Source organism: Musa acuminata, chromosome BXJ1-11, assembly GCF_036884655.1.
Source record: "Musa acuminata AAA Group cultivar baxijiao chromosome BXJ1-11, Cavendish_Baxijiao_AAA, whole genome shotgun sequence".
In the NCBI taxonomy this organism is placed as follows: Eukaryota; Viridiplantae; Streptophyta; class Magnoliopsida; order Zingiberales; family Musaceae; genus Musa; species Musa acuminata.
In genome coordinates this window covers 6,688,076-6,701,424 of record NC_088337.1, presented here as the reverse complement: position 1 = coordinate 6,701,424, position 13,349 = coordinate 6,688,076, and the positions used below count along the sequence as shown (strand labels likewise).

General features: G+C 36.4%; 1 protein-coding gene and 1 long non-coding RNA gene across 2 annotated transcripts; both read right to left on the bottom strand.

The window, feature by feature from the left end:
* Window positions 1-406: 406 nt before the first annotated feature.
* LOC103970688 (ADP-ribosylation factor 1) lies at window positions 407-8,721 on the bottom strand. Its single transcript, XM_009384568.3, has 8 exons — window positions 8,421-8,721; window positions 8,305-8,343; window positions 8,127-8,189; window positions 6,757-6,775; window positions 2,814-2,925; window positions 1,980-2,027; window positions 1,321-1,451; window positions 407-696 (listed from the first exon to the last, which is right to left on the bottom strand). Exons 1-8 carry the CDS (start codon window positions 8,521-8,523, stop codon window positions 663-665), a joined length of 549 nt encoding a protein of 182 aa, XP_009382843.2. The 5' UTR covers window positions 8,524-8,721; the 3' UTR covers window positions 407-662.
* Window positions 8,722-9,200: 479 nt separating this feature from the next.
* Window positions 9,201-13,038, bottom strand: LOC135597084 (uncharacterized). The gene is made up of 3 exons (XR_010481113.1): window positions 9,988-13,038; window positions 9,703-9,869; window positions 9,201-9,619 (listed from the first exon to the last, which is right to left on the bottom strand). It is a non-coding gene; the product is annotated as an uncharacterized LOC135597084 (long non-coding RNA).
* Window positions 13,039-13,349: the final 311 nt, after the last annotated feature.

The following is a 13,349-nucleotide window of genomic DNA, read 5'->3' as shown; positions in this document are numbered from 1 at the left end:
ACTGGCTGCTTATCAAGTGCACTCTCTAAAACGATGACTATAATAAGTCATGGAGGCCAGTTTTCTCACTTTATTACCATCGGGAATATGTTAGAGATCGAAATAATTATTATGAACCATAGTTAAATAATGAGAAGAAGAAGAAAACGAGAACTCACAGAGAACCGTGCAGGAATCACTCTGCAACAGGATCAGGCAATCCTCGCCAGAGGTCTCTGGGTCAAGTCACGAGGGGATGAGAGATATTATTGTTCAAATCGTGCTTATTAGAGCATAAATATCGAAGCAGACATCTACATACCGCGGCTGTCGGACAATTAACCGACTCCTGCTTCCTCCTGTATCTACGCTGTAGATGTCGCCAAACAAAGTTCTTGGTTGCGAAAATTTTAACACCAAGAGACGATTGCATCGTATCCTTCGTGTATGAAAGATAATAAAACAAGATTTCTTGCAACAAATTTTACAAATAATAACAACTACAATTACCATGTATTCGATCTATGATCCACAACTTTTCAAGTAGATCTGAATAAGGAAAATTCATGGCTACCGTACGCTCAGCAAGATTTAATATCAATATGTGGTGTCGTCGAATTTTTTCCAGAGTTCAAAAAGGTTTTGTCCCCGACCTAGGATATGAGTTGTGCTTTTAGCAAAGTTTAGCCTCCACTTGACTTGAGTGTATTGCTAAGCCTGCAACATGAAACATCAGTTTATATGAAGGTCATACATTAGCTATGGATTTTTAACATACCCGGTTGAGATCAAACATTTGAAAGAAATAGATGGCCTATGCCGAGGTACTAATAAATTAAACTGCAAGTATAAACTGAAGGAGATGCACTGATGAGTTTAAATTGTAAGATCAGCAAAGTAACAAATAGCAACAAATTACACATTAGTTCTTAGATAATGAGTGGCAAGATAAAAAAGAAAAGGCTAAATATCTATTTTTCTGCTGCACCAAATAATGTTCCCTGTACCAATTATTTACTTTTGACATAAATTGTTCTGATAGTCTACTGCAATTTATAACTCATCGAAAAATCGGTCAATGATCAGTTCCTGAAGTTAGCTATTATAGTTGAAGTTTAAAATGCAAATGTTGGAGAAATAAAAGCCCTTGGTAATGGACATAACTTGGTCTCATCCATGTCACCCACTTTTAAAGTCCTAGGGTTGCTACCACTGACCTTCATCAATTTCTTTGTTGAAATTCCATGCTGGGAGACACGCAAATGGAAGATAGCTTTACGCTAATTCAATTCTCAAATTGAAAAGATCTGGGAGCACTTTAAAATGATTAGTTGAGCTTACCAATCCAGTCCCTCAAAAAGCCCTTCTCCTTTTATTGCTGAAGTTTTAAAAATTGCCCATTGACGATTTTTGATTTTGTGTAATTCCAAGGCTTCTGTTATTGCAGCATCATCAAGAGCACCAGGCAGATCCTGCAAAGAAACAAAATGACCATGGTCGATAAAAATAATATAAACAAATAAAAACAATCAAAACAATTTTCTTCTGCCTAAACTAGTATCCATATTTAGTATCTAAAAGTCTCATATGTTCAACTAGATAATTAGATAACCATGCCATCCTGAATATTTTGGTGACTTCTATTCTGTCTGAAGATTTTAGTTTTCACATTCACAATGTTCAACGTCTTATATAAAGTATGAACATGTATTACATAGAGAAAAACCTATGGTATGTGACACAATTTGTTTCTTCTATTTTGTTTCTAAATTAATCCCTACTCGACTTGAAGATGAAGCATAACTCTTCAATCATAGAAACTACCAAACTGAAATATCATCTGGCCAAGAGAAAACTAGGGCAAGTTTTCAACCTTCCAACCAAGGAAATTTACAAACCCAAAAAAACAACGATAGAGATGCATGCATGACTCAGACAATTGCAAATTCACATGTCAAAAAAGAAATGCTTAGTTTAATCGAGTGACCTAGAAGCTTCACCTGCTTGTTTGCAAACACGAGGACAACAGCACTTTTCAGCTCTTCCTCCTGCCATATATATGGAGTAGTCAATAAAATCTTGTGTGTGTCTACATACACCAAAAAACTACTGGAAAATTCAATGTGTTATGTTTTGCACAACAACAAATACATTCCATCAACAGTTGCAAAGCAACACAGAACAGAGCACCTTGGAGCCTCAAAATTCATGTTCACTTTTATTTTGGGTTCTGCTAAAATTGAACTAAGAGCATCCTTATGCTTCATTTTGGGGCATATGACTGTCTTATTAAAACAACCCCAATGATTCCTGCAGATATACAGCAAGGGAACAACTGTATCCAATTTTCATATCCAAATTAATCCCCCATTTACTTTTACAGTAAAAGCAATAAACAGGGAAGAAAATGAACTGGTGACACACAAAGAAGAAAAACCTTCTACCATGCTCCGCTACATCCCCTTCAGAAGTTGTCATATGATTTATATTGCTAAAGATTCTGAGCAATAAATAGAATGACATACACATCAACCTACAATAATCATATCAGCTATTCTTAGGCAAAGAAAATAGAATACTGAGAACTTCATTATTGTGAGAAAGTGGAACATACAGTTAAATAGAAAGGGAAACTTGATCATAGTATATACAACAAATAAACAATTAGCAACTATTTAGGTAATTTGTGCAAAAAAATTAGCAAATTAATTGAAAATATAAAAGAGAGTGATTAGACATTTCAACACTAACATCTTACTTTCAAACATGGTACAAACATGTTTTAAAAAGAACATAACATAAGAGAAACAAATGAATACATTTGTGCTACAGACCTCCAGGATAGCATGAAATTCATCCTTAGCAGTCACAAGTCTGTCTGTGTCGCTGGAATCAACAACATATATAACAGCTTGAGTGTTTGGAAAGTAGCACCTCCAGTAGGGTCTGCAGAAAATAAAATGACAAATAATCATCGATAGATTGCTGATATGGCTATTTAAAAGTTATTAATTTTCTATTGCATGAAATATGCTACACGAAAGGGGAGAGAGAAATAGAATTAGATTTGCATGTATGTAGTAGAAGACTTTCAGTAGCATCCAGGCAATTCAGCTAATGGCAATGCTACATAATATTACCATTACTTGGTAGCCATCTCATCTCAAAACTACTGCTGCATTCTACTCCAGGACCTAAGAGGAGTTTAAATCATATTTCCGAACATAAGTCTTGATTTCTGTTTTGGTATAATCCTTCAAGATTCAATTTCAACAACCTTGGTGACTCGTTGTAGTTTTTCACTGGTTCCCAATAGTTTTAGGCAAAAAATTAAACAAAATAGAACACAAAAAAGTCAAAATTAGATATAGGGAAGTACAAAATTTAGAACAATGTGTTGTTCAAGAGAATATTAGTCATATGTAGTAACCTAAGTTATATCACAAGAAGATAAATATTCTAAAGTGATGCATACTTACGGCAATATTTATATTGTTTTGTTTTTTATATGAATTTCCAAAGTATTTCTTATAATTGCTGATTTACTTTGGTGTAAATTCTCATAAAAATCTTACTAGGAACCAAATTGCCAAAACCTTCAATTAAAGCCTTAAAACTAATACCTTAATCTAATACCAATCAGAGACAGAAAAGGTGAACCTAAAATCAAAGCGAAAAACTCTGCAGTTACCAAAATTTACTAGAACTTAGTCTCGGCTGAAATTGAGATAACCAGCTTAAAATAAGTCAAAGATCAGAAAAGAAATTAATTGGGCTTCCAATTACTCTCGGTAAAAACTAATCAGAATTGGCAGAAACTAGCAAACCAATTTAACTTCAAAATTATGGTCAATCTGTTTTCGCCAGAACAAAAAATTATGGTTCAGATAAGTGATATACTAACAAGTTATGTTACTAAATTTCTCAGACTTGCTATGTATTACTAAGCTGCTCTCAGTGGCATTCATCCCCTTGTACAAAAAATTATAGTTGTTGCGTAAGAGTCATAATCGGAGAAAACAATATGAACTTTGTGCACATGCTTCTTGTTTTTTGTTAAAACAATGCTTCTTCATTGCTTTTTGTTACAACAATATGCCCATACTGGCATGTCAAATCTCAAAACGTATAGTATTAGCATACCATCTCGGGTGGCAAATTTGTATAATCCTCATACCCTTATGGCCTATATGCACATGCAAACTTTTTTTGACGAATTTAGGAACTTAAAATGAGAAGTTAGGAACTCATTTACAGCTTTTTTTATCCGTATCAAGAGGCTAGGACCTTTGACCATCGACATCACTTTTCTGGGTCTATATTAGCTTAAGATGCATAGATATCATTTTTATCTTAGTTTGACCTTTTCCTTCTCTTATGTTGTGCATCTTTATTTTTAATGTATCTTAAATTTGAAATGTAGGTCTCACAACAAATTAATTCTTTTCTGTCTTCTCTTCCAAACTACATTTTGTCTCACCAACATGCACTTTTACCATTCATAAAGCAGAAACACTTATTACCGATTTACCGGTCTGTGGTACCCTGTTTAGCTCTCATAACTTCCTTTTTGCCAAATAAGGCACTAAAAAAATAATAACTATCTACTCAACAATTTGCCACTTGCTCAAAAGTTTGGTAGTCAAAACAACTGGTAGATAAATATCATTCCTATCTTCAATGACCTCCAAAAGTAGTTCATAAGGTTTCTATTCAACACAAATCTTAACATTGGCATAATAAGACAAGAAAAATTTTCTGAAGAAGCACAATATAGATAATTGTTTTGCATCTATCAACCCATGATTTAAGTCACTGATAGAAAACATACTAAATTATTCATCTTAGACTTCTTTGTTGTAACAGTGCAGATGGCTCAACAAATGCACTTACACAATTTAAAGGAATGTAAACTAATTTTTTGAGGAAAAACAACATGTAACAGAATGAACCAATGCTGCCATAAATTTAATCATCACCAAAATTGCCCTACTTTCAACCTGCACAATGATCAATCCATCCTAAGACGCAATGTATTTCCAAAAATTGCCATCGCTGACTACATGAATGTTTCAGTGGGACCAGTTGCTGTAATCCAAAAACTAGGATTACTCACCACCCATAACATACCCCTGTGAGAGTTCAGGGAAGGCACACACAGGATACATTGTGTAACACAAATCTTAACATTGGCATAATAAGACAAGAAAAATTTTCTGAAGAAGCACAATATAGATAATTGTTTTGCATCTATCAACCCATGATTTAAGTCACTGATAGAAAACATACTAAATTATTCATCTTAGACTTCTTTGTTGTAACAGTGCAGATGGCTCAACAAATGCACTTACACAATTTAAAGGAATGTAAACTAATTTTTTGAGGAAAAACAACATGTAACAGAATGAACCAATGCTGCCATAAATTTAATCATCACCAAAATTGCCCTACTTTCAACCTGCACAATGATCAATCCATCCTAAGACGCAATGTATTTCCAAAAATTGCCATCGCTGACTACATGAATGTTTCAGTGGGACCAGTTGCTGTAATCCAAAAACTAGGATTACTCACCACCCATAACATACCCCTGTGAGAGTTCAGGGAAGGCACACACAGGATACATTGTGTAACATGATGACCATGCCAACAAGGATGCACTTAGAATGCAATATTTATATGGTGCATACTGCATGGTAAATCCATGACATTTATGCCTTATATCAGTATTTATGTTAGCATGGACACACCAACTAGCAAGGTCAGCATGGCAATCTATGCTAGGGAGACTTCAGTTGGAAGTTCAATTTAATCAAAATATACAAATGGTTGGGTGGCATAAGATGTCAGAAATCTAGAGTAAATCCAAGTTCAGTTAATCCATATTGGAGAATTCCTGAAGTGTATTCCACAAAAGCAACCTTCGTAGCAGATGCCATAAATTACATGTAGAAAGCCTTCAGTCTTCTTCAATAACCATTCATAAGTTACCCACCCAGATGAAAGGACATTCTCAAAAACTGATTCACCACAAACTTTTATGTTGAAAAAACTGCTAAAATTTCTTTGCTCATTTTTTTATCTTCTCAATTCACAAGTACATGTAAGCCAAGTAGCCTCATAATCATCATGAATCATACCAAGGTCTAGTACATTTCTGCTATTGAAATTTCCTAAACCCAAGTGTTTAACACCATTAAATAAGCCTCATATTGGAGGCTTCATGGGCTTTAATTGAGCAACAACTACCAAAATGGAGATTTGTTACAGAAACATGCATAGAAGAAAAACAGCTTTAGACTTCATATTAACTCTTAAAATATGTTATAACATGCAGGATTGAATTGTTATTTAACAGCTTAAACTCATCAGCCTAAATATTTACACAACAAGATAAACTTGTTAGTTTAAACTTTTTCCTGTTCACATGTTTATATATTAAATATTTGGGAATAAGTAATGAAGGAAGACATCCAAGTTTGTGAATTACCAACACGGCTGCATCATTCCATAATGAAACAAAAAGATTAAAACATTAGTTCCATTTATTGAACAGGTCTAGTGCTTAAAGAACATTTTCAGTTGTCCCAACCAAAGTGCCTCAGGTAAGAAATCTACAATATAATCTCAAAGTTACGATCCCATGGGCAAGCTAAGACTTCCGAAATATGAAGATGAACATCTAGCAATAAACTCATTCGCTTCTTGTACATATGATAAAATGAAAAAAGAGATCCAAGACATAATGGAATAATAGATTGAGAAATAGAGAAGTACCTAATGCTTGTCTGCCCACCTGTTATAGCAAACATAGAGTTTGTATCAGAGACGAACACTTGAAGAGAATATCAAGCCAAGTAATATAGACAGATTTATTAGAAACGACGAAAAGAAAGCTTGTAACAGATTAAGTTCATTGGACTAATTCTGATTTTGAGCTAATCATGCAAACTAAACAGCATTAATGATATACAAGTCCATAATTTTCAAAGCTGCTCAAACATGCTTGAATAATGATATCCATCATATGTCATCATCTTAGATACAGTTAATTGTAAGTAGTACAGGGGTTACATCTCCATAGAAATATTTTGATATTAATAAAACATTTTTTTTCCACATAACACCAAGAAGCTTTCGTGAAAGAGTGATATCCTGTCTAGACATAGTGCCATATTAGTTTCATAGCCTATCCAAAGGAAAGAAAAAAGCTGCCTGCAATAAGTAGGATCAGGTAGATGACAAGCAAAAGGTTCTCATAAAAAATATTTGGATCTTTACCAGGCACTAATTGGGGTTTACATCATTGCTTGAAAGAGGTGTGCAATTACTACTACAATCACTTCAAAAAAAGAAAGATAGGATGCTTTCAAAAGCAATTCAAGATAGACCCTAAACAACATGGTAGACAAACAAATCATCGTAATAAATTCCAATAGATGAAGAGAGAAAGAGAAAAGACCTTAGAACTGAAAACCTAAGCCTCAACATCAAAATGCATTTACATGTATAATGCAGCTCATAGGCCATGGAAGAAATGGATTTGGTTGGTAAAAAATGCTTTCAGCACCAAAAATATGTCTCCTCGAGAACAATGTTAGTTTCTACATTGATGTGTTACAACTCATTGGTAGTGACGTAAGGATGTGTTACAACTCGACCAAGTCTTGTACAAGTCCACTTGTTAAATAGGTTCACACAAATTCCTGCTGCCTACCATCCAATTCAACATCACTGCTTTTTCCCAAATTCATAGGAAATAAAAATTTAGGATTAATGATGTTGATCATTCCATTGAAGATCGCTTATATGTGGAAGAATCAAACAGCAAAATCAACAATATTAATAAAATAGAAGGCCACATATATTACATCAAAAAGCAACACATAGGCCAACCTTTTTATACGTGACATTCCTAATGAAATATGAAAAGACTATTATACTTGGCAATTGCAACGACTTAAACAATTAAAGAGCTATTGAAGAAATTGCATAGGAAATATGAGCTACAATATTATAATCCAGATCCAATTATCAAACAATTTATACGAGGATTGTATGAATAAGCAATATAACGCAACAGTGGATCCGTAAAACCTTACAACAGAAGATTGAGTTTACTTTGCCGAATAGGTGTATCAACATACCAAGATCCCATACTTGAAACTTAACATTGTTGTACTGCACGGTTTCCACGTTGAACCCGATCGCTGAATCAGAACAAAAAAAACGAAAGAAATGTGTCGATATCAACCACCAAAATCCACATACCAATCATGGAAAACAAAAGCAAAAACTACGGATCAAAGAGAAGGAAGCACTAACTTGGGATGGTCGAGACCACCTCCCCCATCTGAAGCCGATCTGACAAAGAAAGAGAACCAGATCAGACCACCAAATCCGAACCCAAGGAAGAGGAATGGAGCTTAGAAGGGTATTACAGAGGATGGTGGTCTTCCCGGCATTGTCGAGGCCGAGTACGAGGATCCGAGCCTCCCGATTGCCGAAGAGGGACGAGAACAAGCGGGTGAAGAGGATGCCCATGGACGAGCAGCGGATCGATCAGATCGAGATGGTTGGGATCCTCCGTCGAGAATCCAGATCCGAGCGGCGTAACCCTACCCCTGCGGGGAAACGAGAAGGGTTAAAGGGATCGGAGGAGGGGGAACGGAGGATCCCAAAGTAGCAGATGAGATAGTGGTTGTCCTCCTTGAGGCAGACGTGCTTTAGAATTTAGAAATGGGGAATGAGAGGGGAAAGATTATTTGCTTTTTTAATTTTTATTTTTAACACACCACTATAAATTGAACTTTGAAATCAGAATTTTAGGATGACATGATAAACTCTTTCCTAACTAAACTATTTACTGTTTTCAAAATTTATGAGATTTTGATTCTCGAAGTTTAAAACTCGATCTAAAATTAGAATGAGTCGAGTAGATGTCTACCAAGTAATATTTATTTTTAATTAGTATTTATGTTTTAATTACTTCTACATCAGTGTTTATTTTTTAATTGAATCATATCCATTGGAGTACTTTTTTTTAATCGTAAATCGTAATATTTTTTTTAATCAGCATTTGAACAATATACATAATTATTTTATATATAGAACCTTCTTATCAATATATATATATATATATATATATATATATATATATACACACACAAACACAAATTATATAATGCTCATCACAAATGCAAGCAGCAGCAACAAAAATGTGCATATACCCTATTCAAACTGAAATATTGAATCCAACGAGAAGATCGATAGGGCTAGAACAGCAGCATTCAGAAAAAAGAAAAAAAAAATATATATCTATCCTACTCTCTCTGTCAGGACCTGTCAAAGTACCATGAAATGATGCCCTCCGAGCATTTATTTGTACCATGCAACAATCAGGATCTTAAAAATTGCAGCCATGGAAGATCTCAAGACTATAGTCCAAGGAACACAAATTCTTCGATGGCTGGTACCTCGCCAATGTTGAGCGTTTCCTTGTCAGGTTTCTCATCCACACCAATGGCCATTATGGCCTGCTTCTTTGGTGCAGTTATACACACTCATAAAGTTGATATTCACATTCTCGTCTCCAAGTATTCTCCTCATATGTCCAGTCATGCCCGGGTGGTCGACCTGCCTGCAGAGTATCAAGTTTCCCTCAAGACTTACATCCACAGTGAAAGACCCCACAGGGGTGAGATGTGGAATATCATCCTTTACCTTTCCTTCCACTAGTATGTCACCAGCATCAGACAAGATACTAACAAATTTCGACTCCGCATTAGTGTCAGGTGGACCTGGATCGAGTCCAGAGGGATCTCAGGAGAGTTGTCATGAAAATTTCTCTCATCTGCTAATGCGGAGGCCTCTTTGGTTGGCAGTATAATCTGCATTAACAATATTGACAAACATGTTAGATATCAGTTCTATTATTCCTTCAGTGATCATGGCACGCAGAATCCTTGTATCCAAGTCATTAGGATCTCTAGCTGATTTGTATACAACCTTGACCCCCTTGATTCCACTTCCACCAGCTACTAGTTGGACAGCCAGACTTCCTAGTTTCTCATCGAGGATGATGTAAGGGGCTAGCTGAGAAAGAACCTGACGGGAAAAGGGTACAGTCATGATATAACAAGTATTTTTGTTAAACAAAAATGCCATTTTTGTTTACTAATTAAACAAAAATAGCATTTTTCCCAAATTTTAAACCTGAGCCAAAGATCAGGTAATATGATCAAATGGTAAGCAAGCAACAAAACAGTAGATGGTAATTGATACATATAAGTTCATACAATTGGCAGCTAAAACATATTTGAAGGTTAAAGTCAGAAGACTCCCTGAGCAACTGTAACATTATCAAGTGCTTTGACCAAAGCATCTTCATCAACAACTCCACCCCTGGCAACATTAATGATCCTAACTCCTCTCTTCACTTTTGCAAATGCTTCATCATTGAAGATCTTTGCAGCGCTTGGAGCAGAGTGGCAAGTGGAGGGAGATAAAATCTGCAGCAGAAATGGCTTCATCAAATGATACGAGTTCTACACCGAAGGCACGGAATTTATCAGCTGGAGCATAAGGATCATGAGCTACAACACGCATCCCTAGTCCCCTTGCATGCCTAGGGACTTCGGAACCAACTTTTCCAAATTCCATCGAAGCCAGTGTCTTTCCTACTAGAGAGACAACAACATACTTGTTGCGTTGCCATTTCCCTGAGTATCACAATCACATAGCTTGCTGCTTGGTTAACAATCTAAATTTTTAAGTCATAAAGAAAGACAACAGATAACCTTAACCAACAAATGATAAGACTGACATATCATTGAAAAAAGAAAAAGAACTACGTGTTTACACACAAAGAGTTGATTATTACAAAGAAAGGATAAATCTCACGAGCATTCAATATCCGCCTTATCATTTGTTAACCATACATAACAACACATAGGATTTTTATTATTTTTTATTTTTCAAATTTAGAACATGAAAATTACTCAGAAATGAAACCATTTTGCACAAGATATGAACATGAATTCTTTTTTCTGCTATATTTCAGCAAATATAATTGTTTAACATGTGTTATATCTTTGGCCTCCTAAGTCTAACAAAAAACTACTATGAGTTTTGTTGTCAATTTTGCAAAATAGAACAGTATACAGGTTTAAGTAAATCCTTTAATAAGTTTCAATATTTTACTTAATTAAATATTGCTATTGACTAGATAGAGGTTGATTGAAAAAAAAAAGTATACTGCAAATGTCAAAGATACGATTCTTCTCAATAATAGTTTCCATAAGATCTCAAGAATTAACTCAAGATTTTAGAGTACTCACGAATTATGATATAGATTACAATAAATCGAAAAGGAAGAAGTATACTTCTAAAATTGTTACCTGAAGAAAAGTTATTCTGTAAGGTATGACATCCTTAAACAATAAAACAAATGAAAATCAGTATACAGTAATGTGCATTCACATTCTTCAGAAAAAGGTTCCAAATCCCACATCTTGACTTTTACCAACTGTTAAGTACAGTAAAACTTTTGCTGCCAATACAAGATCTTAAGACATTCCAAACAGACAATAGACAGATATGATTAGGGTTCAATCACAGGTAACCAAGAAAAAAAGTTTAAGGGGTGCTCGTTAAGATGCTTTCCATACCCAAAAAAAACTTCATGTTGTCAACCAGAATGAAATGCACTTTATGCAAATGAAGCACATTAAGTACTTTACCGTATCAAGTTATTGCTTAGGATAATTACATATGTTGAATATTTTAAATTAGCATTCATAAGGGTCATCTTAACAATCAAACCAATTGTCCAAATTATTGCAGTATCAAATAATGATTTGCCTCTGAAACAAGGTTCCAGTCAGGTAAAATTAACACAACTTGAATCCAAAAATTTAGACCAGAAAACCAGGGGATAAATCAGCACCACCAAATCAAAAGTCTCTTACTTTAGCCAATTAAGTTGGCAATCTAAGTTATATGAAATAACAGAAATGAAGGGGAATCTATCCTACTCTTTGCTCAATAATTAGGGAAAAACAGGCAATGAATCACGAATATTAATGAAAAGAAATTCACAGATCATGAGAAAATCGAAATGTTGCAAGTTCAATAACACAATTAATTCATGTAATAAGATATCTCTGTTCGATACCAGAGAAAATATCCTGTGCTAGTCGACCTGTTCTTCTCATAAAGAGAAAGGAGATGAATCTTAGTCCAAACAATCATCAGCCATAATTTAGCAGGTTTCTCGACAATGTAATCAGGCGATCGCAATAGTACAAACAACTAAACGGCGGATCTATGTAGCTCTCATTGTCCACATCCTGGGATTAGATCCGCTCCATTTACTTCACTTGTTCATCAGAGCCAATCCTACAGCATCAATAGAAGAATAGAAGACAAAAAAAGGGGAAAGGAATAGAGAAAAAGGAGCTCACCGGCCTTCATAGACGCATCCGCCTGGGCGAGTAGCGCGATTCCGTGCTCCGCAGCCGTGACGGTGTTGGCGGTGGGCGCGTTGACGACAAGACATCCGTACTCGGTCGCGGCCTGCAGGTCAACATAGCCGATGCCGACCCCGGCCCTTGGACGCCTCGAACACCTCCCGCGTCACCTTCGTCCCGCTGCGCACGATGAGGGCGTCGCAGAGCGAGATCTTGTCGCAGAGCTCCTCCGGCACGAGGTTGTAGCAGTCCACGCTGGCGAACTCGCACAGCAGCTGCAGCCCGGCGTCCCCCAGCTTCTCGGCCACCAGAACCGTGGGCCGAACCGCCGCTACGATCCGGAGGCCCCGTCCCTCTGTCCACTTGCGGAAACACGGTGTGTTGGGAGGCACGGCAAGGTGCAAGCCCAGGAAGGGGGATCGCGAGAGGGAGGAGGAGAAAGAAACCGAGGCAGAGGAGAGGGGGGAGTTGAGGTTGGCGGCAGGCAGAGGAGGTGGCGGTGAAGAGGCAGAGGGCTTTTGCGGCGGTTACTGAGGCCATGGACTCCACTTTTGAGACTGTGAATGAGGACCTATAGGCGTCGAACTATTACGGGGCGCGGGGAGGAGGACGCGGTGCACCTGTCTCAACCGTGACAGGGCGCAGAGAGGCGGTGGCCCACCTAACACGTCGAAAATATTCCCGCTTCCGCTTTTTCATATCAACCGCCCGCCTATTTTGAAAGAAAAATATTATTAAAATACTATTAATATTGGACGGCTGGGATTAAACAAACAATATTGATATACCGTTCATCGCACCTGTTCTTTAATCTGATTCGTCCGTTTGATGTTATCAAAATTATTTTAGCGTATATTTTTATTAAAATGGTTGACGTTAAACTTTAACAAAGAAGAACAG

What these genes read in the sequence shown, in the direction of transcription:
- LOC103970688 (XM_009384568.3), bottom strand. Translation starts at nt 8,523, where the DNA reads ATGGGCATCCTCTTCACCCGCTTGTTCTCGTCCCTCTTCGGCAATCGG. An exon ending in AATTTCATGCTATCCTGGAG is followed by an intron (nt 2,028 to 2,813) that starts GTCTGTAGCACA and finishes TATATATGGCAG; the next exon opens with GAGGAAGAGCTGAAAAGTGC. An exon ending in TCGTGTTTGCAAACAAGCAG is followed by an intron (nt 1,452 to 1,979) that starts GTGAAGCTTCTA and finishes GTTTCTTTGCAG; the next exon opens with GATCTGCCTGGTGCTCTTGA.